General features: G+C 39.9%; 1 protein-coding gene across 1 annotated transcript in view; it reads right to left on the bottom strand.

Moving 5' to 3' along the window:
- Positions 1 to 21,402, bottom strand: part of LOC126162164 (uncharacterized) — a 78,869-nt gene that overhangs the window by 44,553 nt on the left and 12,914 nt on the right. The window contains exon 2 of the mRNA XM_049918479.1: positions 114 to 267. Within this exon, the coding sequence (XP_049774436.1) occupies positions 114 to 267 (154 nt within the window). The remainder of the gene's footprint in view (positions 1 to 113; positions 268 to 21,402) is intronic.

The following is a 21,402-nucleotide window of genomic DNA, read 5'->3' as shown; positions in this document are numbered from 1 at the left end:
TTAGAATTAAATTCTGATTACAGAAACTCTGCTTTTGTGATTATTTTAATGATCATATAAGTGGCACAATGTATCAAAATTTAATTCTAGACATGTCTCACACTATGACTTACCTCCTTTAACCAATTGACCAAGCATTTATAATGAAAAATGTGACCACATCGTAGTTGTCTGGAGGTTGTAGAGTTTGCGTCCACTGCTTGCAGACAGATTATACATTCATCAATGCTGTTTCTTCTTCCTTTCTGTTCTGTCTGTGAGTGTGTCCTGTAAAGATACATTAAATCAGGGACTAATGTTTACGCAAAAATTTGTTGTGAACAATCCTCATGGCTGTGAAATGTGTTTCAAACGAATTTTAGAATACAGCTTTTACCCACTTCTTAATACAATAATGGTCCAATGATTCCATTATGTAGTTTGTTTCAGTGCAATACATGAAATTGTCTAAAAAGCACTTCTAATGCTGCCAGGAAAATAACATTCTGAATGTGGGAGCATTCTAATCATGAAGTAAGAGCCCATTGTGTCTTGTCCTGTTTATTCTAGAGTTCATTTTACTGCTGGAAACATCTCGTATATATAGGGAATGGTGTACAGCTCTGATATTGCTGTCTATTGTCTCTCGTCTACTCTTAAAACCAAATCCTACCCAAGTACAAATCTGAAAAATAAGATTTCTTTGCCACAGATCTTATGAACTGCAATTCAGTTTGTCTAGAAATTCTCAATCAGGTGCAAATAAACATCTGCCAGGATTGTAACTTCTGAAGATCTAATATTTTGCACCGAGTTGCATCATGGGGATGTTCTTAACACTTATCACAGCTGCCAGTTTTCCCACAGTTATCAAAGAAGATTCAGCAATATTTACACTTAGCTTTATTATGTGGCATTGACACAATGAACTCTTCTATTGCTTGGATTAATGTATTTTGTTCTGGGACAACAGTGTGTGGTGTCCAGCACATCCTGTAATATCTGTCTTCAACTGGCAAAATTTAACACTAATTTCATGGACAATGTGCATGTTCAGAACTTTCCATGTAATGCCACAAGCACAAAATCTTTGCCAGTTCCAACCTCTGTCAATTTTCAAAATAGATAAACTAGTCAGATTTCACTACCTCTCAGCTGTACTGTAAGCAGTTTGTAACTGCACTCTCCTCCAATTTGTAGCACAATCTTGTTCTCAGAAACTTCTTTATTAGTATACAGGGTCTCTCTCAAGAATCAGATGCACTTTTTTTGGTGTCTCAGCAGATATCTGCAATTTCATTTTTGCATCATGTTGCTAGTGTCAGGCCAAACAAATAGTGCTTGGCTCGTCTTTCATTCAATCTCCAGTGTCGACAGTAACTGTTGCCTGCTGCACGTAAAATTATTTACACAGTGGAATTTGACATGTTCATTCAATAGAGTAGTCCCAGATTAATTTACTACGATATTCATTTCATCAAAACAACAGTGACAGTAACACACTGAGAATACCCAGTATTCTAGCAGCAATAGAACTGGTTTGCTCCACACTCACTGCTATAGCCAAGCATGCAGTACTACTAAATTGCTGATGGATTGCTGTTTACTCTTGGTATTTTACTGTCCTTATTAATACAAAACAATAAAATGAATATCTGAATAGACTAATTTGGGTACATTCTGTTGAGTTTGCATGCAAAAACCCTAATTTAAAAAGCTTTGTGATGGGAAAGCTTTTCTTTCCACTAACAGGGCACAGCATGAAAAACACTAGCAGTATTTTTCTGGGCTGGCTCCAGCTGCAGAACACAAAAAAGAAATTGCTGATATCTGCCATAACAGAAAATTTGATGAATCTTATGAAAGAGACACTGTTTATGGTTGCTAACAGAAATGACCATTCCTAGATTTATAGGATCGGGACCAAATAAGTACCTGTACTTAGCTAGATTATTTCTGGTATTTATTCTATGAATTGTACTTCCCCCCCCCCCCCCCCCCACACACACACACACACACACACACACACACACACACACACACACACACACACACACACACACACACACTGGCAGCTGAGTGTGGCTTCAGCTGCCAGAGGCTGCAGTCATGCTTGACAGACACAGACAGTTGTGTTCACACGTGCACATCATCTATTTCTAACAAAGGCCTGGCTGGCGAAAATATTATATTGTGCTGGATGGAAAACTTACACAAGTTTGTAACATTTATTGAGCCTTTGGAAGCCAAGTAAATGGCTGTAAACCATTAACACACTTTAACAACCCTGTATAAAACCCTAGATTGCAATAGTTGTACTGGGTGGTTATAATTAAACTGACAGTGTTTAGAGTGCTGTAGTGTGGGCTGTTTACATAGCTGGATACTGAAACATTTTAGATATGTTCATTAAGTGGTGCACTCAGGGATTTTGCTGAAAAAAAAATAGTTCCACTTTCTGCAATCAGGTGAAATATGACTAAGCAGTCAGCATGTGGTGCAGGTACAGGAAAAGGCAGCAATCAAACACACAACTTTATTTCTAGCACATTTATTGGGGTAGGATCACAAGATACAACAAGTGTTCAATACAGCATCCAACTTGGCAACATGCTGGATCTGTAACAGGGCATGGTCAACAGTTGCTTGCAGAATATCCATTTGAATCAGAGCAATATCATACACTATCCTTCAAACCAGGAAGGGTCCAGAAACATTCCTGATAGTCACAATCTTTCAGATATTTTGACCAAAGGTCTTACAGATTTACATTAGAGGCTCTGGAAGGCCACCCATCTAGTTTGTCTAGATATGATGCTGTCATTACTGAAAGTTTCTTGAAGCAAATCTTTTACCTGGCAAGTGACATGTGGTGTCACACCACCTTCCATGAAATTAGTAGTGTGGACACAGATGTGTTCTTTTATAGCTGGAATCAAGTGTTGCACAAGAAGGACCTTATAACATGCATATCACTGTACACATAACAGGTCCATGAAGTGTCATCTTTAAGAAAAATGAGCCAAAAATAAAATAGCTTGCAAAATTATACCACACAGTAACATAAGCTGAGTGCAGTGGATGGTCCTACACAACATGTGTAGAGAGACACTATGTGACATTTCTGTGCATTAATGGTACTGTGCAGAATAAAATGTGCCTTTTCTGTCCAAAAACTTCCCAGCTGCATGTCATCCATTTCCAAGCATGGCAAAAGAAGGACAGGCACATTGTGGCCTATCTTGGGGCTTCATTGGGTGCATATTCTAAATCTTGTAGGAATACCGGGGTAAAATGCACCACAAAACCATAAAATGGTTGGTCAGGGAGAGAGGACAGTATAATGGGCAAACAAAGGGAAAAGGGATGAGGGTAGCAGAAAGTGGAAACATGAGATGGGCGAGTGGAAACAGCAGGGGTGGCCCAGAAACACTACACATGGTGGAGCACCACCTCTGCCACTGACCTATGCTGACCCACAACATACCAGTATCACAATATAAAAGGGACAACACAGGGAAGAAGACAAGAAAAGGGAAAACAAAACAGGCCAACAGCCCAGACAAAATTTAGGGAAAAAGCTGGGAGAACTTTACCAGTGTGGAGGCAAGGTCAAGGCCTCCAATAACCACTGCCTATGCTAACTGAGGGACTCAAAATCTAGAGGGAAATTCAAGGACTTAAAGCTGAGATGACAAACCACTTACGTGAAGAAAACTGGGGACAGACGTAATCTTGTGAGGGTTATCCACCAACACCTGAGACAAGGAAGGTCGGAGCGTATATTTAGTGTGAAGGGCCAAAAGTTGGGGCAGGCCAACAAAATATGGGTCACTAAGGGGAGCCACACAACTAAAAAGTGGGGCAGGGAGAAGGGAGCTCATTGCAGAGTAAAAAGCCATGGGTCGACCTAGTATGGCCAATACAAAGAGAGGATGGTAGATTCTCATCAGGAGAGGCAGAAGGGAAAAAACTGCCATGCAGTGGGATCCTTGATTGTGCGAAGTTTATTAGAAAGGAAGGCAGCCTCCCAAGAGCCTAGCCACGATTGTGCCGAAAGAGATTAGATGTGAAGCCACAAATCTGTCCCAGAAGGGGACATGGGCAACAGGGGGTAGGTGGGCATCACAAACAACTGAACAATAAGTTAATTACCCTACATGACCAGGAACCCAAAGGAAATCAATCTAACAAGTAGTATAACCAAGAGCAGCAAAAAGGTTGTGCATGGCAGAGACCAAGGTGTGATGCAAAAAACTCAGTGACAGCCTGAGAGCCACTCAGTGCCCATACATAACCAAACTGGGGTGAGTGAGGACTGTAACGAAACTGAGGGCTCTATAAATGCCCATCAGTTCCACAGTAAACACCCGGCTCATGGTAGGTAAGTGATGTTCAGTGCCAACAGAAAATGAGAAGGCATATCCCACAGGACCAGCAGATTTAGAGCCATGTGTGTAAAAAAAAATAGCATCCTGAAACACTCAGTGTTTGGAACAAACAGAACACCATTGGAGTGAGATCTCTCCAAATCCAGGACCTAGGAACTAAATGAGGAGGAGGAAAGGGGGGGTTGGTTGGTTGGATGTGGGATTAAAGGGACCAGACTGCAATGGTCATCAGTCCCGGTCAGTAGGGAATATGGGAAAGAGGACAAGGAGGAGAGATGGAAGTCACGGCAGAGAGAAGTAAGGCAGATTCCAGCCAGTATACCCACCCAAGTGGGCAGGTGATGGCCCAAAGCTGCAGAAAGAATAGGTGAGCAGAGGAAGAGCTGAGTGATGGCATAGGAAACCAGGAGCTGGGACCACTGAATCAAAACGGAACTGAACCCAGCATCAACCAGAGGATTATTGATTATTGACAGGGCTAATGTGAAAGGCACTGGTAAACTAAAGTGATATCACAATGGTGAACTGGGTCCAAGGTGAGCAGTGCAGAAGAGGCAGCTGACGCATAAACTTAACCACAATCCAGACAAAACAAAATTAATGCCCAGTAAAGACAGGGAAGGGCTGAATGATCCACAGCCCAAGAGATGTGGGCAAGGAACTGAAGAACAGACTTTACAAAAGTAGCCAACCTTCAGATGATAGATATGGGGCAACCACATATGCCTTTTGTCAGAAAGGAAAGCCAAGAAATGGAACTGGGGGATCATAGTTAGTTGTTGGCCATCAAAAGAGCTCAGCATCAGAATGGACTAGTACAAGGACAGACATGCACCACCCTTAACTTGAGGGGGAGAGAATTTAAAATTGTACAAGAGTGTCCATGTGGAAGCATGCCAGATGGCATCCTGGAGCTGTCATTCTGAAGAGGTCATCTAGTGGGAGCTTGCCCAAATATAGAAATCATCCACATACAAAGCAATGACAAAAAGAACACTGAATACACAGCCCTGTAGAACATTTTCCTGGTTGTATGGAGAGGAGAGAACAGTGACTCGTGTGACAGGAATTAGTAAAAAACACCATTCATTGAGTGTAAGGAGGGTATGATGGTGCCAAGCCATGTCTCAGGCCTTAAGAACATCAAAGACGCCTGCAATAAGATGGCAGCACTGGGAAAAGGCCTGACAAACTGCCGTTTCCAATCAAACCAAATGACCAGATACCATTACTCCCCAAAAGGGAGGTAAGGAGATGAAAGGTCCTGAGATTCAAGGACACAGTTGAGACAATGAGCTACCACCTGTTCTAATAACTTGCAGATGACATTGGTCAGGTTGATTGGCTGGTAACTATCAATGGATGACAGATCCTTGCCAGGCTTAAGGGCAGGAACCACAATACTGTGTCCATTAAGAGAGGAAAACACCTCTGAGCTAAATACTGTTAAACACTGAGGAGATATTGTCGTTATGGCAGATTGAGGTAACTGGTTACGGATGTAATCAGCACCAGGAACTGACTCGTGGGAAGAAGAGGGCCAGAAGCAGCTCCCAATCAGTAAAAGGTTCATTGCAGGAATCCATGTGACAAGGGGTGAAACATATGCAGAAAGCTTCTGCACACTTTCTAGAGGAGGAAGGTGGTGTTTGGTTTGTGGGGCACTCAACAGCCCGGTTATCAGCGCCCGTAGAATTTCCCAACCTTTGCGCAGTCCAATTTCGCCACTTTCCTGGATGATGATGAAATGATGAGGACAACACAAACACCCAGTCATCTCGAGGCAGGTGAAAATCCCTGACCCCGCCGGGAATCGAACCTGGGACCCCGTGCTCGGGAAGCGAGAACGCTACCGCGAGACCACAAGCGGCGGACAGAGGAGGAAGGTGACTAGATAGGAGGCTTACACTGATGCCATCACAAAAAGGGGTCACTAAGTGTTCGACATCTGATGGATCTGCAAAAAGGACAAAGCCACCTGGAATGGCTAGGCATTGAATGAAAGACTGTTGCTGACAGCCTTGGGGAGTGCAGAGTGTAGCCCACACACATGATGAAGGGATGGAAAACTTGAGAACAGTGTGTCCTAACACACCCACTTGCTGGGAGTAACAGGTTTTGGCACGAAGCTGTTTTGAGATACGATCGATGGAGGAGGGGTGTCACTTAAGATGTTGTAAAGTACAGTAACTGTCAGACAGTGGTGGCGATAGCCATGCTCTACTATGGAAATGGCCAATGGCAAATGGGGCCTACCATGCAGGGACTGGCAATTCCAGCAGTGTGGACTGTCTTATCTGACATCAGTACAACCTGACAAAGTGTAAAAAATGACAAAGGAAGTATGTAGAGCTCAATCAGCACCATGAAATGGCTAACAGGGTAACCTGGTCTTTGGGAGGTGGGAAGGGAACAAGATGATCAACAAAGTGGTCACTATCACAGAGTTCATTATGGGGTGACCAGTGTAAGGAAGAAAGAAGGGGGAGGGAAGAGAGTGAAAGATCAATGACAAAGTGTCATATGCAGCAATAAAATGAGTGGGGGGAGATGAAAAAGCACTACCCCATGAACAGTGATAGGCATTAAAATCCTAAAGGAGAAGGAAAAGGGGGGGGAGGGTGCTAAAGGAGGACAGTTAGGGCAGCAGATTTAGGTGGCTTATCAGGAGGGGAGAGAGAATGGAAACTGACTGCACAACCCATGTGGACCCAGATGGCAACTGCTTCCAATGTGGTACAAAGGGGATCCACGTACTAACAATATCCACACGCATCAACATGTAAATGCCACCAGGAGCCCACATAGAGCCAACCTAGTACCAAGCGAAAGCACAGAACCCATAAAGGGTCAGAAATTCCTGGAGAATGACAAGCTGTCTAACAGGCAACCAGTAATTGCAACTCCAGGATGTTACTGTATATCCACTACAGTTCCTCTGAATAAGCATGGAGCAGGTATCCAAACGGGAGGCAAACAGGCTGGATCACCATTCATGACAGCCTGACATCTGTAAGAGGTCAGATTCAGATTGAAAGGAGAGATGGCACCTCCAGAGGCACCGGAGGGGGGGGGGGGGGGCAGCAGCTTATGTTCACATCAAGGAGGGCAGCACAGAGGGATAGCAGGCTTCTGAAAGATCCAGAACCAAAAGAGCAGGCAACCTTGGGGTGCCTAGACTGTGTGTAGTGACCAAGTTGGGTTAGCAGGCCTCCGGCCTGAGATACGCCAGGACGAAGGACCCCCAGGAGGGAGCCCGATCACCAGCAAGCAGAGAACAGGGCAACCAAACACTTTCAGTTTAACCAAAACCACCCGGTATCATTTCCAAATAATCTCATTATCTGGCTTTTTGCTATAAATTACTAACAATTTTGTAGACAAAAAAATGTTATGGACTCAATATGCAATCCTTTCCTTGCCAGACAGGTGTTAATAGAATACTCAAAAATTAAGCTATTTCCAAACACAGAAATAAGCTTTCAGAATAATTTCCAGTGACATGTTAATTTTATAATTCACCTATTAACAGTCATAGGAAATACAAGTGACCTGTGTTCGAAGACTTTAAAAGCATGAATTGTGACTAACAATATAGTATTTGTCATAAGAGTGTGTGATACACCTTGAACAGGACCTCAACTGATGACATTTTAACTTTCATTTTCTAGTGTCATTTAGCACCATCACATTGTTCAGTTACTTGAACCCATTAGTTGAACACGAAGATTATCCTCATTAACAATCTCAAATTAATCAGTTAACAGTACCAACTGCCTACTACTTTGTAGAACAGCACAATCTCCTTAACTTATTCAAAAATTAACAGTTTACTCAGCATACCATTAAGAATAGGTTGGTTGTTTACAATTCAGATGTATGTACGAGGACATGCTGAGAGGTAATGCCTCTCAATTTTATGTGAAAACAAAGTCTCTTAAAACAAACATTTACAGACCACTGCCACTAGAGGGATCCAAACTGTGGCATGTAACATGGGTATGGTTAACTATGTCAGTGTGTGAGAAACCAGAATCAATTTTATAAGCCCATAACAAAAAGTCAAATCACAGACCTGATTTACTGGGGACGCAACATTACATTTACATCAAAATTACAATTCGTATTCACAATATCACAAAAACAATATATCAACACTATTTTACATGTATTACAAAGTAATATATAACAACAGCATTTATGCAGTTAACATTTTTACAGTCTCTTATTTGACACACAACTGCTAAGCTTAATATACAGGTGATGTTTCCTTTCTCAGACTTCCACATCATTCATAAATTCTATGTAGTAGTAATATTTCTCCACCAATAACTTGTGCAGCTTTGGTTTCAGTTGCCCTAGCTCCATGCTGTTTGTTTCTTTTTCAGCATGTTTTAGATTTTCATGCCCATATATTATGGAGCTTCCCCCCATGAAACATGGACCTTGCCATTGGCAGTGAGGCTTGCATGCCTCAGTGGTACAGATAGCCATACCATAGGTGCAACCACAACGTAGTGGTATCTGTTGAGAGGCCAGACAACCATGTGGTTCCTGAAGAGAGGCAGCAGCTAACACTTGGTTCAAGAATCATGAAAAGGTTGTATACATGGAAGAAGCCTGGTGATACTGAAAGGTTTCAGATAGATTATATAATGGTAAGACAGATTCAGGAACCAGGTTTTAAATTTTAAAACATTTCCAGGGGCCGATGTGGACTAACCCTCAGTCTATGTTATGAACTGTAGATTAAAACTGAAGAAATTGCAAAAAGGTGGGAATTTAAGGAGATGGGACCTGGATAAACCAACAGAACCAGATGTAGAGAGTTTCAGGAAGAGCATTAGGGAACAAGTGACAAGAATGGGGGAAAGAAATACAGTAGAAGAATGGGTAGCTTTGAGGGATGAAGTAGTGAAGGCAGCAGAGGATCAAGTAGAAAAAAAAGATGAGGGCTAATAGAAATCCTTGGGTAACAAGAGATGCTGAATAATTGATGAAAGGAGAAAATATAAAAATGCAGTAAATGAAGCAGGCAAAAAGGAATACAATTGTGTCTAAAATGAGATTGGCAGAAAGTGCAAAATGGCTAAGCAGGGATGTCTAGAGGATGAAAGTAAGGATGTAGAGGCATATATCACTAGGAATAAGATAGATATTGCCTACAGGAAAAAGAGAACCACTTGCATGACTATCAGGAGCTCACGTGGAAACCTACTTCTAAGCAAAGAAGGGAAAGCAGAAAGATGGAAGCAGTATATAGAGCATCTATACAAGGGCTATGTTCTTGAGGACAACATTATGGAAATTAAAGAGGATGTAAATGAAGATGCAATGGGAGATATGATACTGCATGAAGAGTTTGACAGGCCACTGAAAGACCCAAGTCAAAACAAGGCCCTGGGAGTAGACAACATTCCATGAGAACTACTGATAACCTTGGGAGAGCCAGCCCTGACAAAACTACCCTCTCATTAGCAAGATATATGAGACATCTACATCCATACTCCGCAAGCCACCTGACGGTGTGGCGGAGGGTACCTTGAGTACCTCTATCGGTTCTCCCTTCTATTCCAGTCTCTTATTGTTCGTGGAAAGAAGGATTGTTGGTATGCCTCTGTGTGGGCTCTAATCTCTCTGATTTTATCTTCATGGTCCCTTCGCGAGATATACGTAGGAGGGAGTAATATACTGCTTGACTCTTCGGTGAAGGTATGTTCTCGAAACTTTGACAAAAGCCCGTACCGAGCTACTGAGCGTCTCTCCTGCACAGTCTTCCACTGGAGTTTATCATCTCCATAACGCTTTCCCGATTACGAAATGATCCTGTAACGAAGCACGCTGCTCTCCATTGGATCTTCTCTATATTTTCTATCAACCCTATCTGGTACGGATCCCACACTGCTGAGCAGTATTCAAGCAGTGGGCGAACAAGCGTACTGTAACCTACTTCCTTTGTTTTTGGATTGCATTTCCTTAGGATTCTTCCAATGAATCTCAGTCTGGCATCTGCTTTACTGACGATCAACATTATATGATCATTCCATTTTAAATCACTCCTAATGCGTACTCCCAGATAATTTATGGAATTAACTGCTTCCAGTTGCTGACCTATTTTGTAGCTAAATGATAAGGGATCTATCTATGTATTCGAAGCACATTACACTTGTCTACATTGAGATTCAATTGCCATTCCCTGCACCATGCGTCAATTCGCTGCAGATCCTCCTGCATTTCAGTACAATTTTCCATTGTTACAACCTCTCGATACACCACAGCATCATCTGCAAAAAGCCTCCGTGAACTTCCGATGTCATGACAGGGGAAATACCTTCAGACTTCAAGAAGAATATAATAATTCCAATCCCAAAGGAAACAGGTGTTAACATACGTGAAAATTACTGAACTACCAGTTTAATAAGCCACGGCTGCAAAATACTAACACGAATTCTTTACAGACAAATGGAAAAACTGGCAGAAGCCAACCTCAGGGAAGATCAGTTTGGATTCCGTAGAAATGTTGGAACACTTGAGGCCATACTGACCCTACGACTTACCTTAGAAGAAAGATTAAGGAAAGGCAAACGTACGTTTCTAGCATTTGTAGGATTACAGAAAGCTTTTGACAATGTTGATTGGAATACTCTCAAATTCTGAGTGGTAGGGGTAAAATACAGGGAGCAAAAGGCTATTTACAATTTGTACAGAAACCAGATGGCAGTTATAAGAATCTAGGGACATGAAAGGGAAGCAGTGGTTGGGAAGGGAGTGAGACAGGGTTGTAGCCTATCCCAATGTTATTCAACCTGTATATTGAACAAGCAGTAAAGGAAACGAAAATTTGGAGTATGTATTAAATTCCATGGAGAAGAAATAAAGACTGAGGTTTGCCGATGATATTGTAATTCTGTTAGACAGCAAAGGACCTGGAAAAGCAGCTCAACAGAATGGACAGTGTTTTGAAAGGAGGATATACAATGAACATCAACAAAAGCAGAATGAGGATAATGGAATGTAGTCGAATTAAGTGAGGTGATGCTGAGAGTATTAGAGTAGGAAATGAGATGCTTAAAGTAGTAAACAAGTTTTGTTATTTGGGGAGCAAAATAACTGATGATGGTCAAAGTAGAGAGGATATAAAATGTAGACTGGCATGGAATGTAGCCACATATGGAAGTGAAATGTGGACAATAAGTAGTTTAGACAAGAAGAGAATAGAAGCTTTTGAAATGTGCAGCTACAGAAGAATGCTGAAGATTAGATGGGCAGATCACAACTAATGAGGAGGTATTGAATAGAGCTGAGGAGGAGTTTGTGGCAAAACTTTACTAGAAGAAGAGATTGGTCTGTAGGACATTCTGAGGCACCAAGGGATCACCAATTTAGTACTGGAGGACAGCGTGGAGGGTAAAAATCTTAGAGGGAGACCAAGAGATTAATACACTAAACAGATTCAGAAGGATGTAGGTTGCAGTAGGTACTGGGAGATGAAGGTTGCACAGGGTACAGTAGCATGGAGAGCTGCATCAAACCAGTCTCTGGACTGAAAACATATTCTGGGGTTTGTGCATATAACTAAGCTGTGAGTACGAAGCATGAAGTTTATCTTATTCCTAGTGCTGTATTGATGCTTAAAATTGTTGTCTGAATAACTTAGTGTTACTGTATACAAAAATAATCAGATCATAGATGTTCAAACAGTAGGAACTTAATATTTTTAAATTCTATTAACAGTGGGCGACAAGATTCTTTTGGTCTTGCATTACAAATATTTCTAACAATTGATTTTTGTAATTTTAATATTACAATGCATTTGCTTTTATTTCCCCAGAAGATAAAGCAGAAGCACCAACTTTAAAATATTTTTTGCGGAGGGGGGCAGAATCGTTTGATTAGGTACTACGTTTGACATAACTGTTTCTGTATATAAATGTTTGACACTCTAAATCAGTCCTATTTGCAGATGACACCAATGTATTGATAGAAGGTGGAAATAGAAAGGCTCTTAGGCTGTGTGCTGAAGTCACAAAAGAAAAGAATTCAGAGTGGTTTGTGAGGAATAAGTTACTGATTAACCCTTAGAAAAACGCCACTATACAATTCCACACACAGCAAAATTAGAAGTCCATTAAAACCAAGTATTTGTTTGGAAAACCAAAAAATTAAGTGTGACTGCAACAAAATTGTTTACTTAGAACACAAGATTCCCACATCACATTCTTGAATTCTAAGCTATCTAAAATGACCTATGCAGTGAGAATTATATGGAACAAGTGCTGAAGGAGAGAGGTGTATTATGCACACATACTTTCCCTTTTGAGTTATGACATATCCTTGGGAAATTCCCCTCACAGCAAAACAACTTTCAAGAAACAAAAAAAGATTGTGAGGATAATGAAAAATGCAGACAGCTGAAAATCATGCAAACTACAATTGGCTGGAGACTAGCCCCTACCCCTAGACTCGCTGAAACGTCAATCACAATGTCATTTCCGTCTGAGTAGAAGTCAGTAGTGGTACAAACCATATACATAAATGAAGTTGAAGAAACCTACCTTAATTTTTGATGGCAAGTATACTCCTCAGATCGTTCCTGCATATGAACTCATCACGTATGGCATCAAGGTCGAGTTTCATCGAGTCATCTCTACGGGCGTTGATAATGGTGATGGCATTAAGACGATTCTGCCTCAGACTGAAGGTAAGTTTTCACCCTCCACAGACAAGAAAACTATCACTCAGCAGTGCAGGACATTACCCGAATCGTCAGCACTACATGTATGAATTTCACTATGTCACAAACGAACTGATATTCGCAGAATCACTAATTCGGATAATCTCATGAAACATGCTTCGGTGGAGAAGCAAGCGTTCTTTGTCTATATCTGATTTGTAGAAAGATAAAATATCAAATGAATGTTTATTACCAAGAAGAAATTGTTCAATTTTATTTACAAACATGAATGAGTTTTTAACCGTGATTCCAAGAAGCTGATGGATGTATACATTTTTTCATAATACAATCTATATTTGTTACATACTTCAGTGAATGTTTCTACAGATGAATTGATGGAGTCATTGTATTTCTTAGGGACTTCTTCTATGGGGCAATTTTGGGGAATCAACATAATATCTTGACATTTTGAAGTTACTTCACCTCAGAATGATTCAAAATTGTTTCTCATAAATTTAGGCTAATAGAAGTTACGAGAGTGGAAATCATCTTATTGGCCTCCTGGAAGTGTAGGCATTTCCTGTGTAGTGCTATGTTTACAGTATCAATGTGACCAAACAGTTTTACCAAAAGTGATAACATGAAAAAGAAATCATGTCTGTATATCAATTAAAAAGCCGTTTGCTTTGGCCCCAGTGTCTGAATTGTCGTTTCTTGAAACATTTAGAGAAAATTCCTTAAATTCTGTATAGTTGGACAAAACTGAAGACATTGCCAAGTATCTTACGGCCCACCTTGTAGGACAGAGTCGTTTCAAATTTGTAGAGGCATCTGCCTTCAGGTGAGCAAAAAGATCTAATCTTTTAGGTGAATCTCTCACAAAATGTATTAAGTCCTTCATAACATTCAATGCATTCTGACATTCTGGAACTGCTTTCACAGTGTCTTGTAGTGTTAGATTTAAACAGTGTGCAAGGCAGTACACAAACATAGCTCTCTTCTCAATTTCCACAAACTTTGCCTGGACACCATTACATAATCTGGCCATGTTAGCTGAACCATCAAAGCATTGGCCCCTACAATTAGATGTAGGCACATCAAAGTGTCTTAAAATGTCAATATCAAACGGAGCCTTAGCTGTGGTATTTTGTATTGAGAATAGCCCTAAAAAATATTCTATCTCTAGGGAAGCATCAATAAATCTTGTACAGATACTAAATTGCTCTTTGGTGGCTATGTCTGTTTCGTCTGCTATTATTGCAAAATACTCTGCACTCTTGATATCCTCCAATAATTTTCTAAGAAGTGTATGGCTTAAAACAGCCAATATTTTGTTTTGCACATCAGGGGATGTCCATATGTAAGTTTCGCACTGTAGCCATATTAAAAGTAGCTGGTTATCTTCACATTGAAGGCGTAATAAATTGTCGAAGTTACTTGTTTCATCAGTATGCCCACGTATTGCAAGCCCCTGCACTGCTAAATAATGGAGGGAAGGTATGATTTTTAGTAAACAAGGTCAGTTTTCTTTCATTTGTGTCAGTTTTTCTTTGGAAGTCTTGCTAAATACATCAACAATCGATTTTAGGGATTTGAATTTCAGTACAGCTTCTCTGTGGCAGCCCAGTGCTTCATGTGCGTTCAACTTTTCTACCCCTTTCTTCCAGTTCGAAAAAACTCATAGAAAGTTTTTTCCCTTTTGTAAGAAAAGGGAAAACGATTTTCTTCAAACATTTGTCTGCAAATTTTGCAAAAAAGTAAATTTTTACCTTATTGTAATCAATCCACGCAAATTGCTGTTTCCAAGAGGGCTGATAGCATTGTTTTTCCAGGAACAGTGTTTTTTGTCACTGCCACAGTTCCATCACTATCTGTGTCTGTTATCACACAACACCACTAACATTGGGTCTAGTTTCACCATCATGAACACTTGCCACATTTCTTCCTAATTATAAACTTGTCCATTTTAAACTGGACAGTAAGAGACGAAAATTAACAACTGAACGAAGGCACAGTAAGACTGACTGACCACTGGCAATGCCCAGCTCTGGAATATTTACGTTCACTGCCAACATTAGCTGTGGCCTGCATAACAGTACTGTGTGCCTAACAAGAAGCAGCCATGTAACAGTGTTTATTGTCACGGCTGGTTTTAGGGAGGGGGCAGGGGGAGGGGCTAACCGCACCATTGCCCAGGGTGGCAAATCCATCTTGCATAAATGAAGGAATGTGAATAAATTGGAAATATAAGTTATTCATAGAATCAAGGGCCTTAGGCCTATTAATAGTTATCTATGGTACCGAAACAGTGTGCTCCGATTTATGAAAGGAACATTTCCACCAACAAAAATGGCTTGAAATGTATTGCACTGTAAATGCATCACTGACTGCTGCTTTGATCTTAAAGACATATTCACAACAAAGAGATGAATGAGTGTGATACGTGAAAATAAGGCAACATGTAAGAAATATATTAGGCCTATGGAAAAGTTTACTATGTAAAAATAAAAGGGACACTTGACATGTTCACACGGGGTGGCAAAATCCCTGGAGCCGGTGCTGATTTGTGTGGTGTTTTACATAGTGATTGTCAATAGAATTTACAAAATTGAATGATGAGTCTTTAACGTTACCTATTCCTTCTAGTGATTGCCATCAAATTCTGTGTCACTGTTGCTCATTAGTTTCTTTTACAAGCTGCCAGCAGGCTGCTGTGGGAGGAACTGGAGCTCATCCTAGCAGCAAAAGCACTGGGAGATTATGGTGAGCTTTTGTTCCCCGCATACCTCCGTACAGTAGAAGTGTGCGAATAGTACAGGTGCAGGGGACAAACCCTGTCACAACAGTTCATATGCAGAGGTTGGCGGAGTAGCAGAAAGGGATACACAATAGCTCGTAAAAATCAGTATTTTTTTCCTACATAATCATTACATACTATTATGCAAAAATAGTATGTACAAGTTTTAACAAATTTCCCAGTGAAGGATAAGGGGGAGAGAGCAGTGAGAAATGCATGTTTGAATATTGACAGGGGGGCCTCCGGGGCCCCTTATTTTAGCTATTGGGGGGAGGGGGGCACAAAGTACCTTGCCCCCCATGTCGATGCCACTGATGCCATACCTTCTAACAGCTTCAAAATAGCTGTGATAAACTACTTTTCTCATCCCCATGCTAGCTGAATGACAAAATCTTCATAGCAAAGGTCAGAACTTATTTGTTAAGTATTCCATATGCGAAGACCAAGATAAATTTTGATTGAAATGTATTCCTAAAAATTTAACACAATCTGATTCTTTCAGTTCCTGGTTTCTGCAGGTAATATGAATTTCATTTATCTTTGAGTTTTTAGTTTTAAAACGTAAATGTATTTTTCCAATATTCAGTTTTAACCCATTTAGTTGGAACCAGTTTTCTAAACTGTCTAGTAGATTTGTGACAGTTGAGGGAATTTGTTCTGAGCAATTGCTTTCGATGAGGACAGACATCAGCGAACGAAACTTAATTTACGTTTAGGGGCAAGTCATTTATGCGAAGTAAGAATAAAATTGGACCCAGTATTTGGCCTTGTGAAATCACCCGTTCAGAGAAGAAATTTCCCTTACTTGATGATATAACTACCCTTTTCTTTGTGAGGTATGACCTGAACCACTCTAAAACATGACTGCCAATTCCGTATTTTTCCATTTTATACAAGAGTAGTTGATGGTTTACACAATCAAATGCTTTTGTGCAGTCACAGAACAATCCTGCAACTTTTTTAGACTTTTCTAGGGCAGAACAAATTTTTTTCACAAACTCATTTATGGCGTCTTGTTTTTACCTTTCTGGAAGCTGTATTGACAGTATGCTTTATTTTTCTATACATTTTTTGATTTGCCTTACCACCACATTTTCAAATATTTGAGAAAATTGGGATAACAGAGGTTGGCAGTAGTTCCCATATATCTCTTGAACCTTTTTTGAACAAAGGTATGCCCTCTGCATGCTTCAGGGCATCCAGGAAGTGGCCTTCTTTGAGAAATTTACTGATTGAGCAAAGGGGGTGAGCTATTATCCTTGCAGCTGATTTAACTATAGTAGGTATGCCATCCCACCCTGCAGAATTTTTGTTTGAGCTGTAATATAGTGTCCTCTATATCTTTGGCTGAATTTTTTTAAAAATTTGTTAAAGCATTCTTCCAGCTTCTGATCTAATTTTACTTTTTCAGTACCCAGTTTAAGGAATCACTTCCACTACAGCAAGGTTTCCTATGAACAATTTTGGTGACTTGGAATCTCAAACTATCTCTAATTTCAGTTATAAATTTCCCACTATTCTGACGAAATTTAATGGAAACAGTGTTTCTCAGCACAATAAAGTGTTAATCAGACACTGTCAAGGAACATTGGTACAGACTTTATTGAAATTTTGTTTTGAGCATTGAAAATCTGAATCCCAGGCAAAGTAATAATTGCCACTATATAATATAATTTCATTCATGGGTTGCAAGTGGGCCACTGCACTATACCCAATAATGAAGTCAGCTACTTTGTCTTTCCTTTTGACTTCTGACTTCTCTGAACTTAGTTGTTCTGCACTAACCTCTGTCTCTGAGTCGCACCTGCACCCAAGATATTCAGTTATTTGCTTAATGCATTCCCATCTGTCTTCCTCAAAACCCTTTACAGCTCCCTTTAGTACCATGGAAACTATTACCTTACATCTGAATACATTTCATTTCCTTGCCCTTCTTGTCATTGCTCTCCATATTATGTGAATATTATCTTTTCTTCATCAAACCACAATTTAATGTTTTTTGTATGTGGTTGTTATTTTAACAAATATCTTTTACATAATAAAGAGGTGGCATGAAGAACACCACACCATAACTGCATGGACAGTGAGTGACCCCACACAGATGAACATTTGGACAAAACTGACCAGATGCTTTTTCTTGTAGACTCATTCATTGTGCCAATATCTTCCTGTGTTTAAACAGTCTAGAGTAAAAGTTACATAGCTTACCACTTGGCACTTTTTGCAGTTTATGTACGACATGTTTGTAATAAGCGCCAAAATACTTTTAGGCTTGCCCATTATGTAATATATACGTTCCCTGAATTTAGCTTGCATAGTTAGTGTTACTATAATAAAATGTGTTGGTGACATGCATTAAATATGGAGAAAACTTAGGTATCAGCCTGCTCCACAGGAGAGTTTACCACAACCTTTATTTCACTTTCACTGGCTTAGCTACTTAGACCAAATTACACTTTTAAGGATACAGTTTCGTTATAATACACTTAAAAACTGACAAAGAAGGGCTCACATTTCTGTGTGCTTCCCTGGCTGTGTCCAAAAGTCATTTCAATTTTTCTCTTACAGATAGGGCCTTCAGCTTTTTTAAAGATATATTTCCAGATTATTTTAAAATGTCCAGAATTAAATGAATCTAGTTTACCTCCTATTTACTAGAGCATGGTGCTCTTGGTATTGTGTCTACCTCATCTCTGATCTCATTTCAGTTTAATTTGACTCGTACATTCAACATCAGTTCTCAGCGTGTCAATAAAGAACACTGAAAACAGAAACTGACAATCTGAAAACAGAAGTACCAGTAAAACTTCTTGAGTGAGACTTTACTTGGACTGTCCATACTAAGACCTTGAAGTATATCATCAAGCCTATGAAGCACCGATGTGTTTTAAGCTTTGATCATGGTGAAAATTTTAACAACTATTTCAATACAGTGGGGGCTGCAGTGTGGTTACTCAGAATTTAAGACACTAAGTTTGCACAGTAAAATGAACATACTTAAAAAATTATACTCATGACCATGTAATAATCAGAAGCCAAAAATTTTAGTGTAGGCTGCCAGCCCTAACAGAGGGACACGAGCCTCCCAAGCCCACACCACTACCTGTTTGACAGCCCAAATTCTGATTTGTTCACTAACTGTTCAAATTTAAAAATAACTTAAAACTTTTCAGTTTCTGTATGTACAGCTGTGGCTAAGATGTGCTAATATTGCAAAGTATTAGTGGCATAGATCTGCAAGTTACAACTTGAGATAAAGTGAAGTCAAAGTAAGATTGTGCATTTTGGGTATTCAAGAACTTTCATAAACTATTTTAAAATTCTTGTAGCAACTATTATGTAAAATGATGTAAAAATAATGAAATGTTCGGTTATGTATGCAAGCAGAGGGGGACAAATGGTTCCAGGCAACAAGGGAAAGTCAAAAAAATTCTAGCATTGTGGTCTTTCTATCTATAACCTTAAATTTGCTGTAAACAACCACAAGATGAAAATTTTATCAGCACATCTGGACATTGTTAAATGAATCACAGCAGGTGAAGCAGTCAAAGCTGCTCTTCACAAATGTAAACTACCGATTTTTTATTGTCTTCACTATGACTACTAGTTTGATACTGCTCTCCACACTAGTCTCATGCATCTTCATCTCTACACAGCTGCTGTAATCTACATCCATTTGAATCTAATCACTGTAGTCAGGATAAGCCAATTGCACTTACCAATATCAGATGTGGTCACCTTGTAATAAGACATTGTGCATAACATAAGTGGCCAAACAGAAAGAGCACAATGGCAACATTTACTTTAAGTCTATTAGTTCGTGAAATGTAAGCAGTCATTAGCTACTGACTTATCTGTGCCTTGCCTGAAGTTAGCGTATGTGAAGTTTTTGAAGTAAGTAAACACTTCATCTGTCAAGACCATTTACCTCTACAATTTTGCTCCCAACAAAATTAATAAATGTACTATACCTTTACTACAAAAATCAATGAGTCAATAGGAAGCCATCAACTTATACAAATACCTGTGTTAGTTTTCAAGAATATGAAAATCATTGCACAGGCTTAGTTGTGTTCATTGGTGTACTTTAACAATGTAATGAGCCTAATGAAGGTGGCTGTCTGACACCATGTTACCCATCTTAGAATATTGCTTAATTACCGTATTTACTCTAAGCTGCACCTGAAAAATGAGACTAAATTCAAGGGGGGAGGGAAGTTTTAGACCACACCTCCAAATCGAAACAAAGTTGGTACATTGTAACATGAGAATTTGGGTCGAATGGATGAAGATACAGCTACAGTAGTTTGGTTCGAGTCACAAGCTTAACAGTTAAACTTTGCCAAGCAGCCATTGCTGTGTGTCTGGAGCTCCGACCATATTTGTACGGGTACCCTTTTCACGTGCTTCGTCTGGTTTGTATGGATTGCTTATTTGGCTTTGGTCTGATAAGTGCTGTTCTCTTTGTTATAGGTGTTAACATCACTCAACCTAAAATGCATTATTGTACTGTGCCATACATTGGTTGTCGCATTCTGATAATGAGTGTTTACGACCTGTCGCCACTCGCGGCATGGCTTGCTAATGTTCGCGCTACCGCGGCTTACAATAAAGAAAGCGAGATATTGTCTCATGAGCGAAACAATGGCTAGAGGCTTATTTGTTGTTACTTACACTGCTGCTTTCTTTGATAATGATCAACAAGAACCAAATAATAGACTATTTATGATACGTTCAGCGAAAATTTTTCTCCGTTTGAAAATCTTTGCAGGCACCTCTTTAGTACATTACATCCTGCACAGAAATTAGAGTCATCTTAGATTTAAAAATCTAGTCAGTTGCCGTACTTCATTTCTGACTATCACTATTCAGCACAATATGATATGTATATTCTTCCGCGTTTGCTGTGGTCACACTAGTTTCGTAGTTCATTAGACATACAGGATTTAAATGAGATAGCAAACACTAAAGAATACATGACAATGTTTACATTCTTCTAACTCCTTTTGATTTATTTACTAACATAGAGATTTTGGCGCCAGTATTTATCTTTGTGCCTACAAAGCATGCCTGTGTAGCGCTACATATATTCGACGGCAGAAGCTAGTTGTGGCGGCACCTACCAACATTTTTCAGGACTTCCGCGTAGTTTGCACTATTCTAAGCTGGAGGTGGTTTTTTTGGATTACAAAACCGGAAAAAAGTGCGGCTTAGATTTGAGTAAATACGGTATGATGGATGTGTACCAAGTAGGACTAATAAAGGGTATTGAACATTTGTTGTTTTCAGTCCTGAGACTGGTTTGATGCAGCTCTCCATGCTACTCTATCCTGTGCAAGCTTCATCTCCCAGTACCTATTGCAACCTACATCCTTCTGAATCTGCTTAGTGTATTCATCTCTTGGTAACCCTCTACGATTTTTACCCTCCACACTGCCCTCCACTGGTGATCCCTTGATGCCTCAGAACATGGCCTACCAACCGATCCCTTCTACTCAAGTTGTGCCACAAACTCCTCTTCTCCCCAATCCTATTCAATACTTCCTCATTAGTTGTGATCT

The sequence above is a fragment of the Schistocerca cancellata genome, chromosome 1 (assembly GCF_023864275.1).
Source record: "Schistocerca cancellata isolate TAMUIC-IGC-003103 chromosome 1, iqSchCanc2.1, whole genome shotgun sequence".
Taxonomy (NCBI): domain Eukaryota; kingdom Metazoa; phylum Arthropoda; class Insecta; order Orthoptera; family Acrididae; genus Schistocerca; species Schistocerca cancellata.
This window is presented reverse-complemented; position numbering and strand designations above follow the sequence as displayed.